Source organism: Struthio camelus, chromosome 1, assembly GCF_040807025.1.
Source record: "Struthio camelus isolate bStrCam1 chromosome 1, bStrCam1.hap1, whole genome shotgun sequence".
Taxonomy (NCBI): Eukaryota; Metazoa; Chordata; class Aves; order Struthioniformes; family Struthionidae; genus Struthio; species Struthio camelus.
The window spans coordinates 90,075,870-90,094,254 of NC_090942.1; the positions used below are offsets into that span (position 1 = coordinate 90,075,870).

Genomic DNA, 18,385 nt, shown 5'->3' on the forward strand with positions numbered 1-18,385 from the left:
GTCACATGATACAAATTCCCTAGGTTCTTCAAACACCTCAAGAACTGAATTTTGGATTCCAGACAACAGAACAAGTAGGAAAGAGTTGTGCTACTAAGTACAATTTAATTTACATTTGTTTGTTTAACTTTTAACCTTTTTGTTTCAAATCCTAATGCCTGTTCCAATGTAGAACTTTGCTTTAAAATTTATTGAACTTCTACTTTGTTTTACTAAAAACCTACCTAGTATTTAGGATAATGATTAAAAGGACTGAAGCCAATGCATTGAGACTGTTTTTGTAGAGGTAGTGTATCTGGATAAAGCATAGAGCACAAACCATCTGCAAGGACCTATGGGCTAGATATGTTCAAGAAGCCTTGGGATCCAAGGCCTATATAGTGCCACCCTTCAGGGTGGCAGTAGCTGCATTAGAAAACTCAGGATCTAAGAGGGCTGGCTGCCCACGTTTTGGAAGAATTTGCCCGAGTACAGGCACAGAGGGAAGCCCTGTACAGCAAACAGGAAGCAGGAACTCACCCTACATCTAGCGCTGCTTTGGAGGGTATTGAGATGAACCGAGCCTCCTGAAAAAGGTGTATTGCCAAAAAGGCCGTCTCCAATTGCACTACATGATCAGAATTGAGGTCTCCTTCTTTTAGAGAGAACAGCCTGGATCCTCACACCCCAGAAAGCGTGCTCATCGTTGGCAACTGCAAAGTCCACCTCATCTTGAGAAAGGAAGGTGAAGAAAAAGGAAAGAAGGACTAATGTCTATCTCGGGGATAGGCTCCAGGAGAAAGAGTAAACTTTCCTCCCAATAATTTAATGATGGTACTAATTTCTAATATTAGTAGTGAAAGGAGCTTTTAATCTACTTAATGCACTTCAGTAACTTTACTGAGTTTATCCCTAGAAATTTAGGAGAAAGTAGAGAAAGTGCTTCTTTTATTTCACTCTTACCCTTTACGCATGGAATTGCAAACTGAACAACTCAAGAGTCCACTGCCTGTTCATGCTGAAGTTCATTCACATCCCCTTGCAGCAGCACTTTTTAATATTCTTTGCCATCTGTTACTTTTCCTTTCAACATGTTGATCTCATTTCCAATATACTTCCTACTTTATATTTCTGTAAACTTCCCTTGCATGACCAAAAAAAAAAAAAGAGCAATTTAATTCCCAAATTGCTGCAAACTGTTAGATAGGAAATAATAATGTCTCTTTTCCAATAAAGACTTTATTTGCTTTTTAATTTTTTTTTAAACCTTCTGGGTTATTAACGATATGAAGTCACTTTCAAGAGGAAGTGCATGTTTTTAGTTTTGCATAAAAGGAAAATCAAGCTGCTCCTTTCAACCTCTGTGGATAACTAGGATTTGCTGGCACGTGGAATCATTTCCATATGGATGACAAATAGATAAGGGGACAAGTATACCCTGGAAAGATGTTGTTTATTTTCAAAAACATAGTTAAAATCTTCTTTTCCAGAACACAACAGAAACAAGAAAACAGCAAGTTATTTCCATACCCATAAACCATCAGAAGTTACCCATTAAGTCTCCTACTTCCCTCCAAGGTCACTGTTTCAGCCTTTTCCACTATACCCTGTCCTCTCCTGTGCGCGTATCCTACCAACAAAGGAAAGGCCTGTCACACGAGACTAATCCTTAGCAAAGATTTGCGTCGGCTAAGTGGTTCAAGCTGTGATTGCATAACTTAGTCCAGGCTCTGCCAAAAGGAAGACTCCAAACCAACATGGAGAACAGACAAAAATTTCAGAGATACGCTACCACCACTCAGAATGACGATCTGAGCGTAAGAAGTAAGCATGATGCAAGGGGCAGCGATGAAATTCCAGCTTCCTGAAGCAAGTTTCCTAAGGGAAGAAAAGAACAGGCTTCTGGGGGACAGGACACACTACTACCGGGACAGAGCCTGCTCAACACACGCCACCAGGAACACACAAAGCGCTGCCTGGCAGCTGCTGAAGCCTGCACCGTGCCTGCAGAGCATTTGCCCTGGCTTCATGGTCACCGCTTTTCTCCGAAGCATCGGAAGTTTTCTTTACCAGAGAGACACGCTCTTACCAAATCTGGGAGGGGAGGAGAGGGCGCGGCGGGAAGGGGAGGGAGACATAGGGCAAGAGGGGCGGGCCAGGGGCCGGGCTGGCGGCGAGGAGAAAAGCGGCATCCGGCCTGCTGGGGGCGGCGCGGCAGCGGCGATGGCGACAGCGCGGGGGGGCGCCCGCGCGGGGCGGACGCTCGTGGAGCTCTTCTACGATGTGGTGTCCCCGTACGCCTGGCTCGGCTTCGAGGTGAGGGGCTCGGCGTTGCGGGGGGGACTGCTGTCGGGGCGCCCCGCGGTCCCCCGCCGCCCGCTCCTCTTCCGCGCAGCCGCTTGCTGCGGCTCCGGTTCTCCTTCAGGAGTTGGCTGAAGGGCAGCTGCAGAGCCACTCTGTCTAACGCTTTTTCCCCCTACATATATTTAGATTTTGTCTTGTTTAGATTTTATGTTTAACCCGCTTGTGACGTCTTTCGGCGTCTTCCTCACGTGCTGAAGGCCGGGAACGGCAAGGAAGCATAACTCAGCTAAGTGGCAGCATGGCGTGTGCTGAGCATTTTGCTTTGGAGAATATTTTAATGTTTAACAAAAATAATTGTCCTCTCATGAGCCTGATCTTTCGCTCGTTCTGCTCCTGCTCAGACTTACATAATCCTAACTCAAGTTTTCTGAGACCAGATTTCTGTGGCAGGCTCCAGGAAAGGATTTTTAGTGCTATCACCAGTATGATAATAAAGGGTTTTATCTGCTGTGTCCATTTCATGCTTTAGCGTATTTCCTGGTTGCATGCAGCTCTGCAAGCATCTCGGACTGTTCCATCTGTCCTTACTTTTCTTTGTTGTAGGTACTCTGCCGGTACCAGCATATCTGGAACATTGATCTGCGTTTTCGTCCAGCTTATCTTGGTGGCATAATGCAGGCAACTGGTAGGCATTATGGAGAAGTTAACTTTGTAGGGACATGCTTCAGTAGTAGGACACTGCTGTGTGAGAGCTCTCAGAGAATCCTATTGAGTGCAGACCCTGCAGAGCCAGCTTTAAAAGCAGTTTTGGCACTAGTAACAGATTAACTCTAGGATTGTGGAGCTAAGCAGTGGTTGAGAAATCAGCCTCAAGGATTATCACACTGTTAAAACTATGCTCCCTCTAATGCTCATACTGTCTGTGGCACGTACTGTCCATGCCAAAGTTCCTCGATTCTAAAAGAGGATAATAATAATTTGATATGTGATCTTTTTCTAAAAGTTTTGTGTTGCATTCAAAAAAAAAAAGAATTTGTGGAACACTTTCAGTTTTGTAAGATGCAGGAGGGATCAAAGTACATAGTACGTGTCACCTTATTAGAACAACTGAATCACTGAGATTTATAACTCATAAATCAGAAAATTAACAAGTCTCATTACGCACAAATGTGTGTAAACAAGCCTGGAGACTTAGAGGTCATCTATCTGAATCTATATAAATCCCTGCCTGGATTGTACTTCAGTACCTGGACTTTGTACCATAGTTAAAACTGGTTCTATTAATTAAGTGTTTATCTGCACATTGCAAAACCAAAACAAATGTGTTCAAACCATAGCATTAACTTTGGAAAATCTGCATTTTTCACTAATTCAGTATGAAATTGCGGTCTTATTTAGGCATATGTTTGAGAAAGATCTAATCTGTCCAGTGTTGTTTTGTCCAATGTTGTTACAATATAATTAAAATCTCCTGCTTATAATAGAACCTCTTTTTGAAAGGTAACAAGCCCCCAGGAATGTTGCCAAAGCGTGCTGAATACATGCTGAAGGATTTAAAAAGGTTGGGAAAATATTACCAAGTCCCTGTACAACTTTCAGCAGATGACTTCCAACGTATCCTCAATACAAGTGAGTAAGAGATGCAACTCAGCTGGTGATGTGTGTTTCATCTGGTTCAAATTCTCCGTGACAGTAAAGATGAAAGTGAATTCTCTGTCTGTGGCCTCTTCCTGTATCTGTGAGCAATATGAATCTCTGCATTTTTAATCATAAAGGGAACTTCCAAACTGGGCAAATATGCTTGTGAGTGATATTAGCATAGAAGATACTGTGAATCAACACAAGCTCTACCTTTTGGGGACCGTTGCAGAGAAGATCGTGCTATCCTTGGACAGCACTTCTGCAGACCTCATCTGTTTTTGCTGATCCTGTACCTTGTTTCAGTATGTTTCTCTGTCTTCTCACCAATCCCAGGCAGTCTTGGTGCCATGCGCTTTATCACAGCAATTGATATGACACAACCACAGTTCTTGGAACCCATATCTAGAGAGTTCTGGATACGTTTTTGGTCACAGGTCAGTATCCTGCAAAGCCAACTTCTTGCTCCTTTGTCTCCTCGTCAGCCCCACTTCATTCAGTTGTGGAGTGTGAGCAAGAGAAAGGAAATGTCTCTTAATGAAGTCATAGCAGGAAACTTAAGATCTTAGTTGTTTGGGAGCCATTATGAGACAAGAACTAGCTTCCAGTCAGTTTTATGTGCCATTTCTCTTGTTAGGTATGTGTGGAGAGTCCTACATGATGAACATATGAACCAGTAGTTCATATCAGAAGGCACTTAATATTTCTAGATTATGTGACTTAAAACTTTTCCAAGGAAAGTTTCTCCAGCAGGATCAACTAATATTCTTTTTTCTACTTCTGTTTTCTTAGAAAATTTGCTTTCAAGTCCAGAACTGAGCTTTTATTCATAAGTACTGAATTACTTATTTTCTTCTTTCACCAGCATGAAGATATCAGTCAGCCGGCAAGTATATTGGCTGTAAGTGTCTCCTTGTTAGCGCTTCTGCGTTTGTTTATTAAAGAATGGAAGGATACAAATTTCTGTTGGTTGGTTGGATCAGTAATAGCCATAGAGACAGTTTAATGTGCCCTTACTACTAACTGATTTGTCAAATGATCATTTGGAGTTTTGAACATATCCTGAAAGGAAAAAAGTGTATTTATTTCCCCCGCTGCTCTGTTCGAAATGTTTTTGGCAAGGCTTTGAACAGTACTCAGAACCAGAATCTCCATCTTTGTTAATTCACGTGGTAGAAAACAAATAATACATTATCCATTTTGGGTAAATACTGTTTTATTAACAGTAGCATAAGTATCAACAGTCTCTCCAGAACGCCTTTGTGGTTTTGCTGCTGTGAAATCTTCAGGTGAAATGCAGTGTTTGAATGGGGAGTTGACGCTCCATGGAGTGGTGGAGCCAGGCTTTACTGTTAAATTCAGTGCTATATCGCCTTTTTTACATTGCTCAGAAATTACACTTGTTTCTCACATTTTCTTTTGTTGGTGAGATTTTGGTTTTTTGTCAGACTTTCTGCAGTAGAGGCTGCAATGGCACCTAGGTTAGTGTACCCAGCTTCTACATTCCCTGATTTTCAGAGTCTTTGGAATCTGAAGAAAAGAGAGGAACTGTCCATGGCTAGAGGTGCAGTCTCTCCTAACATCCATACTTGAAAGCTGAAACTTGCAGTGCAGCTGCTTTCCCCAGAGTTTAGTCCTTGCTCTTTAGCTTCATCTTAGTGCATCTTTTTACCAGAATTTCATCAAAGTACTTTTTTGCATTCTGCCTCTTCAAGAGGCAACGCGTAAAGGATATATTTAAATATACACAGAAAGTCCTTGCTTAGCCTCTGAATCTGTCATTCCTTAAAAGTAAAGCAAGGACATGCAGAACTTCAGAAAAACAAACTTCATACTCAAAAAGATCTCTGTAATTTAGTGCCAGCTTGGCAGTCCCTGAGTATCCATCCATGTTCATCAAGGGAGAGAGGTAGGCATCTCCTTGTCAGCTTGTTTCTGTCTTCATTCACTCCTACAGCAAGCACTAGACCTTCCTCTTGTGGAAATATGCCATCCAGAGCTGTGTGAGGAGTCCCAACCTCTTTGTCTGAGTTTTTGGGATGAATTTTTTTTATATACTGATGAATAATGGTATGTTGCTTACTTAATGCAGTTCCTTAGTGTGCCTGCAGTACTCTTTTACTCCTTTTTTTAGTCAGCAATAACTTTTCTTAAATTACTATAGAAACAATGTGGTCCTTGAATCCTGCCCCAGACCTCTGAAATACTCCTCCTTCTGCTCTGGAGTAGTGATGACCAGATATTTTGTCTCTCTAACTACTGTAATCTAAACACTGTGGCTGCCAAGCATATGTAACGTTTTGTTCTAGTGCTGTGCCACACTTGTTTGTCTCCCATCCAAGCAGAGTCAAAAAGAGGTCCTGATCAACCTGATGTGGAAGGAGGAGAAGACACAATAAAACATAGGTATTAAATGAAGGAAAAGTGATTGACAAAGAAAGAATCTAAGAAGACCTGCCTATCCAGAATTACTGGTCCATGTTGAATACTCTAAACACTTTTTAAAAAAAAAAAAAAATTGAAGGGGGTATGTCATTCACGTAAATGGCATGCAAGTTAACATTGTTTGTGGGATACTTTATTAAAAATAGCTATTTGCAACTTAAATGTGACCCAATAACTGATGCAGCTTTTGCTTTTAGCCACTTTACCTTATGCCTGTGCTGCTGCTGTTGCATAGTGGCACAGGTGAGGGTGAAGAAGTACAGCAGTAGCACTAGCAACTGTTTGACCTCTAAGAGTTACAGTCTCTTTCATGCAGCATCATTCATATTTCCTGTGGGACTACATTTGTCATACATACTGTCCCTTTTTGTCTTGGCAGGCTAGTACAGTAAGACTCTTGATTTTCCTTTTCAGAACAATAACTTAACAAAAGAAGGTATGTGATAACTCATTGGAACAGAGGTTAAACTCACTTTTTTTTTTTTTCTATTTAAGAACTCCTGCAAAAAGTTCAGATTTGGGGATTGGAAGAGTAAAATACTCCATTTACTTTCTATCTAGGAGCTGATAAATGATGAATGGGTTGGGAATACAGCCAGACAATTGTACAAGAAGTGCTTCAAGAGTACCTTGTAATTTTTTTTGTAATAGATTCTTTTCTTCAACACTGAAGATTAATTTAATTAGTCCACAGTAGGAATTAAAATACTTAGACAATTCTTAATGATGTCTTCTTAGGTTGCAAGACAGGCTGGGCTATCATCAGAGCAGGCCCAGAAGCTTCTTGAAATGATTTCATCCCCTGCAGTGAAGGACCGTCTGAAAGAGACAACAGAGGATGCAATAAAATATGGGGTGAGACGCTTTAGTGCCATTTGGGCTCACACTTATGCAATCTTTCCCTGTTAAGAATAGTGGTAAAGAGAGTGATGATGAGAAAGCACTAAACAGACCAATCTTTTAGTCTCTTTTGCCTTTTGAGCATATGAAAGGTAACTCATTATTACTGATAAATAGTTTATTGCATTGTCATTTGGGAAACTAAGGTTGACCCCCTGACCCACTCCAGCTGGATAATAAGGGTGGGAGCTACAGGACCAGTATGGAGAGACACCATTTATCACTACTTGACATAAAGCTGTGAGTTTAGTAGGTTGAGTTTTTGCTCAAGGGGCTCATAGGCTTTGGAGAGTCTTCTACTGTGTGATGGCTACATTAGACTCATGTTTAAGAATGAAGAAGGTGAAAGGAAGGGGAGGAAAAAAGTCAAGTGTTTTTGGTTTGTATTCCTGAGGATTGGTCACGTATCTACAAAAATTTCTCTTATTGTAATGTTCTTTATTTCATCTCCATGGTGTTGATAGGCATTTGGAATGCCTGCTGTTGTGGCACATTTTAATGGGGAACAGCATCTCTTTTTTGGCTCTGATCGTTTAGAGCTGCTAGGAAGTGTTATAGGTGAGTGTATTTCATAACCTCACTTTCGGTTTCATGTTTTCATCTTCTTTTAATGAAATATGGAATACAGTTAAATGAAACACTCTTACTGTCTTTCAAATATTGGATTATGCATGTTTAGTATCCTCATGGGGTAAAACTGTTGAATGGAAAGTATCTGCACACGGTTGCAGTGACCAAAGATATAGTCCTCTTCCAAACATGTAGTAACTTGAATGGAGAACTCCCATTGGTATGTTTTAAGGCTGGGTGTTGCACATGCCATTTTCAAATTAATGATTTGATACTGGGCATTAGATCTTGGCTTAGATTAAGACTATGGCTGTTAATCCTCTATTTGTGGCTTTAACATAGTCATCTTAAATCTGTTCCTCCTTAATAAAAAGGACGTTACCCCCAACTCTCCAGTCTGTAATTGTAATTACATAACTAGTCAATACAGGCATTGTGTTTCCTCTTGGATGTATATGTCCTTGTTTTCATTTTTCTGTTAAGAAAACCCAAATTTTTAATTTTTTAAGAGAATGTGAATGGGTTGTGATAACTAATACAGCTCAGTCACCTGCTGTTACATGAGTTAGAGGGAATTTGGTTGTTGAGCTCAGATTTGGCAGCACTTGGAGACTAGGAAAGCAGCCACGAGAAAGAGTTATGAACGTAACTAGTTCTGATGTACTGCTGAAAAATTTCAGCAGAAAATTAAAATTAGTTGTAGGATTCACAGAAGGGGTGGATTTTTTGAGGCTTATTTTTTCTGGATAGGTTCCCAATTCTAAAAAATATTCTCATTGAAGATTAGAGTGAGGAAGATCCACTCCCCAATAGCCACTACCATAGTCACTAATCCTAACTGAATTGTCATGACCCGATTTCTAGTCCCCACAGACTTAAAACAGATTTTCTTCTTGTTTCTCTATCTTACTCCGTAGCCTTCCACCCTTTCCCTTCTCACCCCAGCCCTTCAGAAAAGGGATCCTAGAAAGAATTGGCTTCCTCTTCACCTGGAGCGCAACAGACTTGCAGAACCTCTTATGCGTGACAGAGGAAAAAAATTCTTCTGAGCAGCTCCAGTTGTGACTGGACAGAAAAAGATTTAGGAGATTGGCTGAAGAATGTCAAACAGGATAGAAATCTATATCCCATCACTAGTAGTTACCCTTCAAAAGAGGAGTAAGAACAGTTATTCTGCTGCAGAAATGTGACTGCCCAGTCAGTTCTGTGTATTAAATTCTAACTTCCTCTTTTGTACTGGTTTGTCTTGCAGGAGAAAAATGGCTGGGACCAGTTCCTTCACTTCCAAGCCCCAAGCTGTGAGCATCCAGGGGAAAAATGTAAAGAGAAAAAAATATATGTGTGTGTGTGTGTGTGTGTGTGCATATCTACATAAATAACAATACTGTACTCCTTACAAAATGTCCCAGAGATATGGCATTTATGAAAATGTGGTCAATCTCTGGTGATCATCTGAATGTATGCAGTTAAAGGAGAGATGGCTTTCTCTTCTTTAATTACTAATTTTACAGCTCAGTCTCATCCCTAAATAAGATAAATTTTGAGACTTCCCAGTATTACCTGTCTGGTCAGCTCTTTACAGACACCAGGTTCCTGCTTTTCTCTCAGCAGATTTGTTGAACATTAAAAATTTCTTACAGATTAAACATTCTTCCTTTTTGATTATTTTCTTTTCTCTTACTCTAAAGCATGAGGATTAACTGTTGTTACAGTACTGAGATCTTGACTGTGTAGAGATTTCATGTATCTTCATGCATATTCATATCTTCAGAAACAAACACACAGCCTAAGAGACCTTGGCCACATACTCCTTTTATTTTAAGTCCAAGATACTGTATAGATACTTCAAGCATGGAATAAGGCATTTAGGCTTCCTTTTAACTTTTATGCTTCCTCTGTAACATGACAATTGGAGGAGACACTAGAGAGAAAACTCAGAGAGGGACAAATCAATCCCAAAGGGAAATCTGAGAACCCATCAAGTACTTCAGAAGCAACTGTAGCCAAAGTGGACAGTAGTTTATATATGTTACACTGCAATGACTGACATCTGAGGTGACTTCCATGCATTCTCAGGGACCAGGACCAGCCCTTGCAGGGGCTTTCATTAATGCCAGGTTTACAGTAATGTCCTTGGAGGACACTGATGAATACCATGTAAATTTAGTTGGTACCTGAACTATACAGTGGTTCGCTTCCTCAAGGATGGCCTAATTGCTGCCTATCCAAAGGTGACTCTGGAATATGACTGAGGGACATCCTATCATACAGTCTGTAGGGGGAAAGAGAAGCAAACAGTAAAATTAAAACCAGATCACTTCACTTTTCACTTTCTCGTTACAGTAGTTAGTTCACACTGAAATTGCTTGAACCTGGCCCTGTATTGGTTGAACTGGAATAATACACTTGAACAAATTTCTATGAGGCTTCATTTCTCAGTGATTCCTGGCTGCCTTGACGCATCACTAGAGGAAGCAGAGGACTAACAGCATCTGGAATTCCAGTTTTGTCTCTTTCTCAGCTTTAAGATGATAAACACTTGTTCGCTTGAACAGCAAATCCTGGAACAAAGCAGCAGAAAAAAAAAATCACTTTCTTTCATGTTCTTATAACTGTGTTATGGAGTGACAGTTGTCCCCCATCCACAATTTTTTCCCCCTCTCAGCTTTTACAGCAAACACCCTGTAATTTGAGAACTCCTTTCTCCCTTCCACCAATGCACCCATTAGTCTCTGGGCAAATCCAGGCTGGAATTTAAGGAAATCTTTGTGAGGTATAAGAGGCTACATTCAATTAAGAGTCTGAAAGACAGAGAAGTTGTATGTGCTTGGATGCCATAGGTAGGTAGGGTTTCTTTGAATCCCTTGAAGTCATGTCAAGAACTTTTCGACTATTTTCCCTGAAATTTGATACTCCTCAAATTGAGCCCCAAGACTGATTCTGAGGCTGAGATAAAAATTCAATGACTGAAATGATAGATACCGTTTTAAGCTAGATCACGCCTATGACCTGATTTACAGCACAGTCTCAGAAATGCATGGAAAGCACATTTGCGGAGGTAATGAACTGTGGTGGGAAGGTGAGTAAAGTGCAAACAAATTAACCTCATGGTCAAAACCAGGATCTCATGAAACTTTATCCTCTGAACCAGTTTGACTGAAAAACACCTGCCTTTGTGACAGAACTTGTTGATAATGGCAGATGGGACAAATTAGATGGATAATACAGGTGGGCATATACTTCCCAAAATGATCTTCAAGGTCCTCAGACCCATCTGAAATCAGTGGGAATGAAAACGCTCAAAGCCTTAGGTATTAAAATACTATTTAAACAATACTGAGATTAACAAAATCAAAATTCAGTTCTTTCCTTACACTACTTTTTCCCTGTGATAACCACTATCAAGTGATTACAGCCTTTGCAGTTCTGCTGGTGAATATGCACATTGTTCCTAAGCTTGTAACTCAAAACTGTGTACTTAGTTCCAGTAAAATTTGCCTGTTTGAGAGACAGATTTGAGCCAGTTCTGTTTCTTCTTTACGTAACCTTATTCCTGTGTTACAGTAGAGAGCGGATCAGGAGCATGAGCTCTTGGCAGAGACCCTGCTGATTACCCAAGGAAGTGCTAGCTGGCAGCTATCCCGTCATTCTCAATACAGATTTTTGACATAGCAGGCATTTAAGTAGTCTCAGCATTGACTACCAGCTTCCTTGGCATGGTTTCTCTTTCTGATCTGGTAATGTCAGTCCATGGGGACACCAGTGGCCAGCACTGCATGAGGAGTTTTAACTTTTATCTCGCTGCTCTGAATGTCACTTAGGTGGCTGAGCAGCTAAAAGGTGAGCATTATTTGAAAAACCATTAAAGATCTAATCCGTTGTACCTTCTTTTACCAGGCACAGAGGTAGATGCTAAGCACGAACAGGAACTGGCAGCTATTTAGGACATAGCCTATTTTCTTCAAAAAAAAAAAGATACTTCCTCTATCTAGCTATATAGCAAACTAGTTCCTGAGAGCCTTACATCACCTACAAGGTAGCATGCTGTTTTGCTGTCAGAGATTTTTGAGTCTAAATAAACAACTCTCAAAGATGCAAGCAAAACCAGACTTAGTCTCCAAGTTTGTTCCCTAGATGCTGTGTTCCCCTTTGTCCTGTTGCAGACCTCTCCAGGAGATACAGTCCCACTCCCTTTCTGGGAAAGCTGTGCAAACGACATGGAGAAGTAGATCCCACCAGTGCTAGGCTGAAAGCATACGAGGAAGTATAGAAATACGCACAAAGTCAGAAAATGAGCAAAAAAGAAAGTGGTTCAGTAAAGTAACAAAACCACAGGAAGCACAAGATAGGTGTAGAGAACACAGCGATGGCATCTGAGTAAAGGAAACAGAACAATGGAAGAAAAAGAAGAGAGCAGAGCTGAGTATAGATTACTGCAGAGAGAGGTCTCTCAAGAAGGAATGCTATTCACTGAGAGGGAGCAGGCAACAATGAAAGGCAATGAAAGGTTTAGGTAGATTAAACAGGCTAGAGTCAACTGGCCATGAAAGGTAATTTGGAAAAGAAGGTATAGGATTAAGCTGTAGAGCATTTGTTAAGTGTTCTTTTAATGAGGTTAGGGATGGGCCAGAAGCCTGCTTACACCCTGAACCACTGGCCTTCAGTTCTATGTCAGCTACCTGTGCCTCTTACCCGGTATGCACTGAAACAATCCTCCAGCGATGAGGGTTTTCACACACAGCACAAAATGGAGACCTGCAGGATAAGGCAGTTCTTTAACCTTCCCCTACAAGCACCTTCTTGTCCTTTGAACCCTGAGCAAGCAAAGCTTCCTAAATTAAGTAAGTCCCTCTCTTTCTCTCCTATCCGTATCTCTGTGCAAATGAGAAGGAAATACATTGTATTAAAGCACTTACTGGACTATGGTGCTGAGCATCTGCTTTGTTGCCTTTTCCTTTTTCGATGGAGCCAGCGACACTGCTGGAAGGAAGCAATCTGCTTCCTGGAAGGAACCAAGCAAAAAACAATAAAGAGATAATCAGAAGAGTATTGCAGGTGCAGCACAAATAACTGGTTTTACCCCAAAGAAGTCTTCTCAGATCTGTGGCTCATCAAGTTATGGTAAATGTTAGGGACAATGCAGTTTATCCACTCCCAACTCAACTAATGCTATCTTGAGCTACTTACCTTTCCAGCCTGAAGCACAAAGAAAGTGACTACCCATCTTTCATTTAATACTAAAAATTACTGAATTTGGCCACTAGTTTCAGACTGTGTTTCAATTCCACAGCTGTTCTGCCTATAGCCTTTTACCTAAAGAAGCTATAGTTGTCTAACAATTAATGAAGGCATTCTCCAACTTTCCCAAATGTTTCCATCAGTCCCTTTTTCAATTTCTGTATGAGTCTGCTGTTATGGAAAACCTAGTTTAAAATAATACAACAGCTTCCTGCTGTATCATGCAATCAAGCTAAGAAATGCCATGACTGAATCTGTCTGTGCAATTTGAATGCATAATCCTTATGAATTTACTTTATCAAGGAGAATATAATCTTATGATCTCACACTATTTCTCTTCCCTTTCCTCACTCTGGCCACTCTCCCAAGATTCCCACAGGGTTTAAGGAATTTGCCTAGCATCACCCATCAACACTGTGGCAGAAACAGGGATGAAATGTATTGCAAACTTCAAAAAGTTAAATCATTCTTTTGCTTTCTGTATTCATCTGCTTGTATTCACCATACACATTCCACAAGAAATTACTATGATGTTCTTCAGATAATGGTCCTCTTCCTTGCATGGTTCTCATTTACTCTTAGATGACTCTCCATCTTAAACCACTAAAGGAGGTTTAAGAGTATTAAATATTAACATTTCATAAATGATATAGTTTCTGGGAGTTTCATGCATAGCCGTAATGCAACAGTAAATCTGTATTATTACTCTTTTCTTCAAATCAAAGACAGAAAGATGGACAGAGGTGAAGTTGAAGAGCTGCTGTTACTGTTGAATGTGCTAAAGGGGCAGAAGAAGCACAAAAGAATGACTTTGATGGCACCGCTATCCACCATTCAATCAGGAAAGCTAAGGAGGCTGTAAAATTTAGTTAATGAGGGATTTCTGCAGTAACATGGTAAGCCAAGATGTGCTTGAAAAGAACCTCTTCTTTTTGAACATTCCATGATCGTGCCAGTATTTGTTAGGGGACGGATGAGAGATTCAGCAGTTTTTCAAAGGCAGACTTTTCCCCTCTCCCAGCTTTATAACATAATTCAAAACTCTGAGGATTTAAAAAACAGAACTGGTAAATCACTGCCATTTGTCACTAAACAGTAGCTTTACACAACATGAATCTGCACTGCCGGGGTTCTGATCCATTTGTAAGTGTCCTGGCTTCTGTACTTAGAAATTTAATTATGATATAGGCTGGTAGGTAGTACGTAACTAATAGACCAAGTAACTGAATAAAAACACATCTAAAACAACTGCATGCATATTAACTAACTAAGGAATGACATAATGAAAGTGTTAACACTGCACTGAGGAAACACTGAGTGTTAACACTGAGGATTACAGCTGAACTTATATCCTGGCCTTGAAGCTGCAAGGGAAAGCCACCTCTGCCTTATTTGATATTCACTGGTATATGAGACATGCTGGTACTTTAAAGCCAGCTCAGAAAATAGTTTCTGCAACGGCTTACTTGGCAATGGCTTACCACAGTTTTCTATGTCTTTATCTGGCTTTGGCAGCACAATGACCATAGCCTGCTGCCATTTTTTTTCTTTTCTGTAACTTTGCTCTCACAATCTGAATGGCAAATTGGACTATCCAAGAATGCACACATGAATCAAATTTAGGAATTCCAGAATTGCTCAGAGTAAGATCCAGACTTACAGTAGGCATCCAAACGGTCTTTAAGTTTCTTCATAAAAATGAGTTTTGTCTGATTTTACATAGTACATTAACTGTGGCTGAACAGTTACTGTATATGTCTCTAAAGGGCAAAAGTAAAAAACCTAGATGCCTCTCCATGATCCAAAATGTCTTTTTGTTTTCAGTTTAGCTTACCTCGGACAGTTCCTCCGAGGAACTTTGTTTTGCTTGGTTGGGGGTAATTACAGTTCTTTCCTGTTGCACAGATTAATTGAAATTACTAATGTTCATTTAAGTGTAATTTTGTCTAGGAGTGTTAATTTGTAATGCCCATGCTTGACCTTGCAGTGATTAGTCTTCTATCAGGACTGGCTGTGTAGCATAAAGATAGGAAATGTTTTAATATTTGCAGAAATCAAAATTAATATATCATCACGGGTTTTCTTCCTATTATATTTAGCACAAATAATTGCTCTTAATCCCATGACTTTCTAGCTCAAAAACTGTTGAAATTTCTAGAAAAGGCCCCAATGTGTCCTTAGAAAGTGGAAGCTCAATGCTGCTACCTCATGTACCTCACACACATGATGATCTTTTCTTTCCTTCCTTTCTGCCCCTTCACCTATTGTCAGAGAAACATTTTGAATGTTGCAGATGGTGAGATCACCAAGCCTTATTACTGCAATCTACAAATGGCACTCAAGACTACTTCTCTACAGTCTCTTGATTAGGTGAGTTGATTCCATTTAGTTAGAAAAATATATGCAATGTTTATCCCTTTTAACCATGGCTCTCCTGGCATAAGTCAGAAGCCCAGGTACAAATCTGCGTATTTGTTTTGTGTATCTTCATATACATTTTTTTAAGAAAACATCCATACACAGAAGACCTACAGATAGATATGAGACAACACTACATCACCAGTCCTGTAGGGTACAGCTGGCTCACTATGCCAAGACACTGAGAAGCCTCAGTGAAAGTTTTGATCTGTCAGTATCAGACCACTGCCACTGAAAATGAAGTGCAGAAAACCTTGAAGTATATGTTGAACTTCACATCTCATTTAATGGCTATTCTCAGTGTGGTATATAAATATACCTGTGAGATGATAAACAGTCAGCAAGTAGGGAAACTGCAAAAAGAAGCAGAGCCCACTGGAAAGCATCCCTGCTTCCAACGTCCATAAGAAAAGAGTAACAGCTAGGGTGAATAACCTGGAACTCTTTTACTGCAAGGTATACTGAATGACAGAGGCTTTTCCCCAAGAAGGCCAGCTGGGAGCTCAGAGAGAGCAGGGCCTGTACCATCAACCCAGCGCTTGCATCCAGATCTGAACTTTCATAGCTCAGGAGCAGATCTAGGATCTAGTGGTATTTTCTGGAAAGAAAAGGAATACAGGAAAGAAAATACTGCACAGGTAGAGGGGAACAGGAGAGAGAACCCAAGCCACTGTAATAAAAAGTCTAGAGTGGATCAGTGGGATCAATCCCACCATGCTTTATGTAGGTAGATAACAGTGGTAAGCTGATTTGTGGAAAGATCTCCCTGGCCTTCAACATAAGACTTCAAGGAAGTTCCTTCCCCACTTCTGCTTCTTAATAGTAGCTCTTCAGTGGTCTTCTACTGTGAAGGTTCCTGACATGCTGTGTTTTCATATAACCTCATATAACACCTTTATCTCTCTCCCTCAAGGCAGATAGGCTCTGTGTATAGCTCCCCATTTCCTGATTATAGCCTAAGGCATAGCCTTTTTCTTCCCCTGCGCTATCACTTGCTCTTCGTCTTCTTCCAGAGTTTCAGTACCAGTCCCTTAGGTTCTCTTGTGCCTCCAAGTGAGTCTCCGTTTCTGCAGAATATCTCATAGTATCACATCTTCATTACTGTTGCTAAGATACAGGCAATTTAAGCTGGGTCCTGATGACCACCTTTGATATCTCAAAGAGAAGGCTGCTGTAGGGATTGAGAGACCTAGCTCTGTCTTTCAAGTACATTGTCTCCCTTTTTGAATCCTACTTCTAAACTTTTCCAACAATCCCCCTTTTCCCACAATTCCTATAAAGGTTTCAATTTTTCCAACCAACTCTCTTCCTCACCAACCACACAAATCTCTTACCATCTCGGCCTCCTTCAACTTGAGAAACTTTTAGCAACAGATATAAGTTTTGCCTTTCACAGATCCTAATGACTTCCCAGTCTCAGCTCAGTCTTTTCCAAAAATCTTACCTATCCCTCCAACCTCATTCTCAGAAACAGCTGAACTGTTTTGACTGAAGTTTTCCAAAATTTTAGCTTTAGGCTGACGCCCAGCATGAAAAGTTTCAACCTATAATAGTTAATTTTAACAAAGTGAAAACACAACTGCAAATGAGGTCTGAGATCAGGATGGCTGACACAACCTCAGCAACAGACAATGCAATAGTTCTGCCTACTATGAGACTAACGAGAGTTTATAATGACTATAAGCATCTCTACACTGTGATCAGATCCAAGCTGATTTTAATCAAGTACTTTGGCATCACTCAGCCTAGCTGTGGCAGTTAAAGAGCTCGGTGCAGATTAGCTCCCTGGTTACCCATACTGCATACTGCATTGTGCACAGAGCACTGTTTCTGCTGTGGCTGCAGTAATGCCCATATCCAGACTCTGCAGTTTATAAATGGGAATGGGTATATGGCACTGCAGTCATATCAGTAACCAATGCATCAAGATACATGCTATCTATAGAGACCTACAAACACATTAATTCTCCAGAATCTGCTTTAACTCCTTTTCCAGTGTGTGCAGCACTATTTATTCATTCTACTGAAACACTTTTCTCCTCACACCATTCCCTCCCCATCAAAGTTTGCATACTAACTTCTCTCCTCATTTCTCTGAACCCGTCATCTATGCTCCTCATGCCCTCAGTATAGCATACAAAAGATCATGTAGCTCAACCTATCATATGTTTCTAGATGCTTAAGTAGAGGAAGTTTTTCTTTCTTTTTTACCTGGTGAGCTGGATGTAGTGGGTGTGCAGTCACTTTCATCCAGCCACATACTCTGAACCAATGAATCCTGCTTTGGAGGGCCCTCAAGAGAGCGCATCAGCTCCTGGAGAGGGCAAAAAAAGCTTAGTTTAATAATGCACTTTGTAAAATCAGGGGGGGTAACCACTGTATGTTAGAGATCATGCACCCACCCTGTCATTCTCCTCTTCCTCAGATGTTGCATTTTCCCTCAAACCACTACAACAACTGCTTACATTGGATGAAGAACGTGAGAATGGCTGCATCACACAGTATCCTGAAGTTTGACTCGTGAGTATTCTGTGAAATGCAAGCATTCAACATCATCATGCTTATTGTTACACATAGGCTCACACTTTTGGTGACATAGCTTTATTATTATAGCAGTCAGAAACAAGAAGAAGAAATTACTCATCCAGTTAGCTCTTTAACTAGGAACAGAATTCAGGAGAACTAGCTCATGTTCCTAATTTCTAGTATTTCATTGATTAGAAACATCCCTCATTACTTCCATTCAAGATAACTGTATGAAAGAATAACAGTCATGTTTAGACTAGCTGAATTTTTCATTTACAGACTTAAGTGTCTTATAGTGAGTCAAACCACCTACGTTTAAGCACTTTACCTCTAGACATTCATTAAAAACAACAGATGCCTTCACTTT

General features: G+C 40.5%; 2 protein-coding genes and 1 long non-coding RNA gene across 19 annotated transcripts in view; 2 read left to right on the top strand and 1 right to left on the bottom strand.

Annotated features, from left to right (window-relative positions):
* The first annotated feature begins 1,794 nt into the window (after window positions 1–1,794).
* Window positions 1,795–9,482, top strand: GSTK1 (glutathione S-transferase kappa 1). Of its 2 annotated transcripts, XM_068956508.1 has the most exons (8): window positions 1,795–2,295; window positions 2,887–2,968; window positions 3,784–3,912; window positions 4,258–4,358; window positions 4,787–4,822; window positions 7,105–7,221; window positions 7,731–7,824; window positions 9,089–9,482. In XM_068956508.1, the coding sequence occupies exons 1-8, from the start codon at window positions 1,810–1,812 to the stop codon at window positions 9,136–9,138; spliced, it is 1,095 nt and encodes a 364-aa protein (XP_068812609.1). In that variant the 5' UTR covers window positions 1,795–1,809; the 3' UTR covers window positions 9,139–9,482. The 2 variants fall into 2 exon arrangements, with proteins under 2 accessions (XP_068812609.1, XP_068812620.1); XM_068956519.1 differs by lacking the exon at window positions 7,731–7,824.
* A 146-nt stretch (window positions 9,483–9,628) lies between these two features.
* Window positions 9,629–18,385, bottom strand: part of LOC104150735 (rap1 GTPase-activating protein 1) — a 69,561-nt gene continuing 60,804 nt past the window's right edge. For 9 of the 16 annotated variants that reach the window (XM_068956463.1, XM_068956465.1, XM_068956464.1 and 6 more), the window contains 4 exons: window positions 17,895–18,021; window positions 17,704–17,806; window positions 12,753–12,838; window positions 10,169–10,397 (listed from right to left, as the gene is read on the bottom strand). In XM_068956463.1, coding sequence (XP_068812564.1) covers window positions 10,302–10,397; window positions 12,753–12,838; window positions 17,704–17,806; window positions 17,895–18,021 — 412 coding nt within the window. In that variant the 3' untranslated portion in view covers window positions 10,169–10,301. Of the gene's footprint in view, window positions 10,398–12,528; window positions 12,592–12,752; window positions 12,839–17,703; window positions 17,807–17,894; window positions 18,022–18,385 lie in introns of all 16 variants that reach the window. The other 7 variants (XM_068956474.1, XM_068956453.1, XM_068956475.1 and 4 more) reach the window with 2 other exon arrangements.
* Window positions 13,800–18,036, top strand: LOC138068696 (uncharacterized). Its single transcript, XR_011143366.1, has 3 exons — window positions 13,800–13,970; window positions 15,346–15,444; window positions 17,918–18,036. It is a non-coding gene; the product is annotated as an uncharacterized lncRNA (long non-coding RNA).

What these genes read in the sequence shown, in the direction of transcription:
- GSTK1 (XM_068956508.1), top strand. Translation starts at nt 1,810, where the DNA reads ATGATGCAAGGGGCAGCGATGAAATTCCAGCTTCCTGAAGCAAGTTTC. An exon ending in CCAACGTATCCTCAATACAA is followed by an intron (nt 3,913 to 4,257) that starts GTGAGTAAGAGA and finishes CACCAATCCCAG; the next exon opens with GCAGTCTTGGTGCCATGCGC. An exon ending in GGATACGTTTTTGGTCACAG is followed by an intron (nt 4,359 to 4,786) that starts GTCAGTATCCTG and finishes TTCTTTCACCAG; the next exon opens with CATGAAGATATCAGTCAGCC.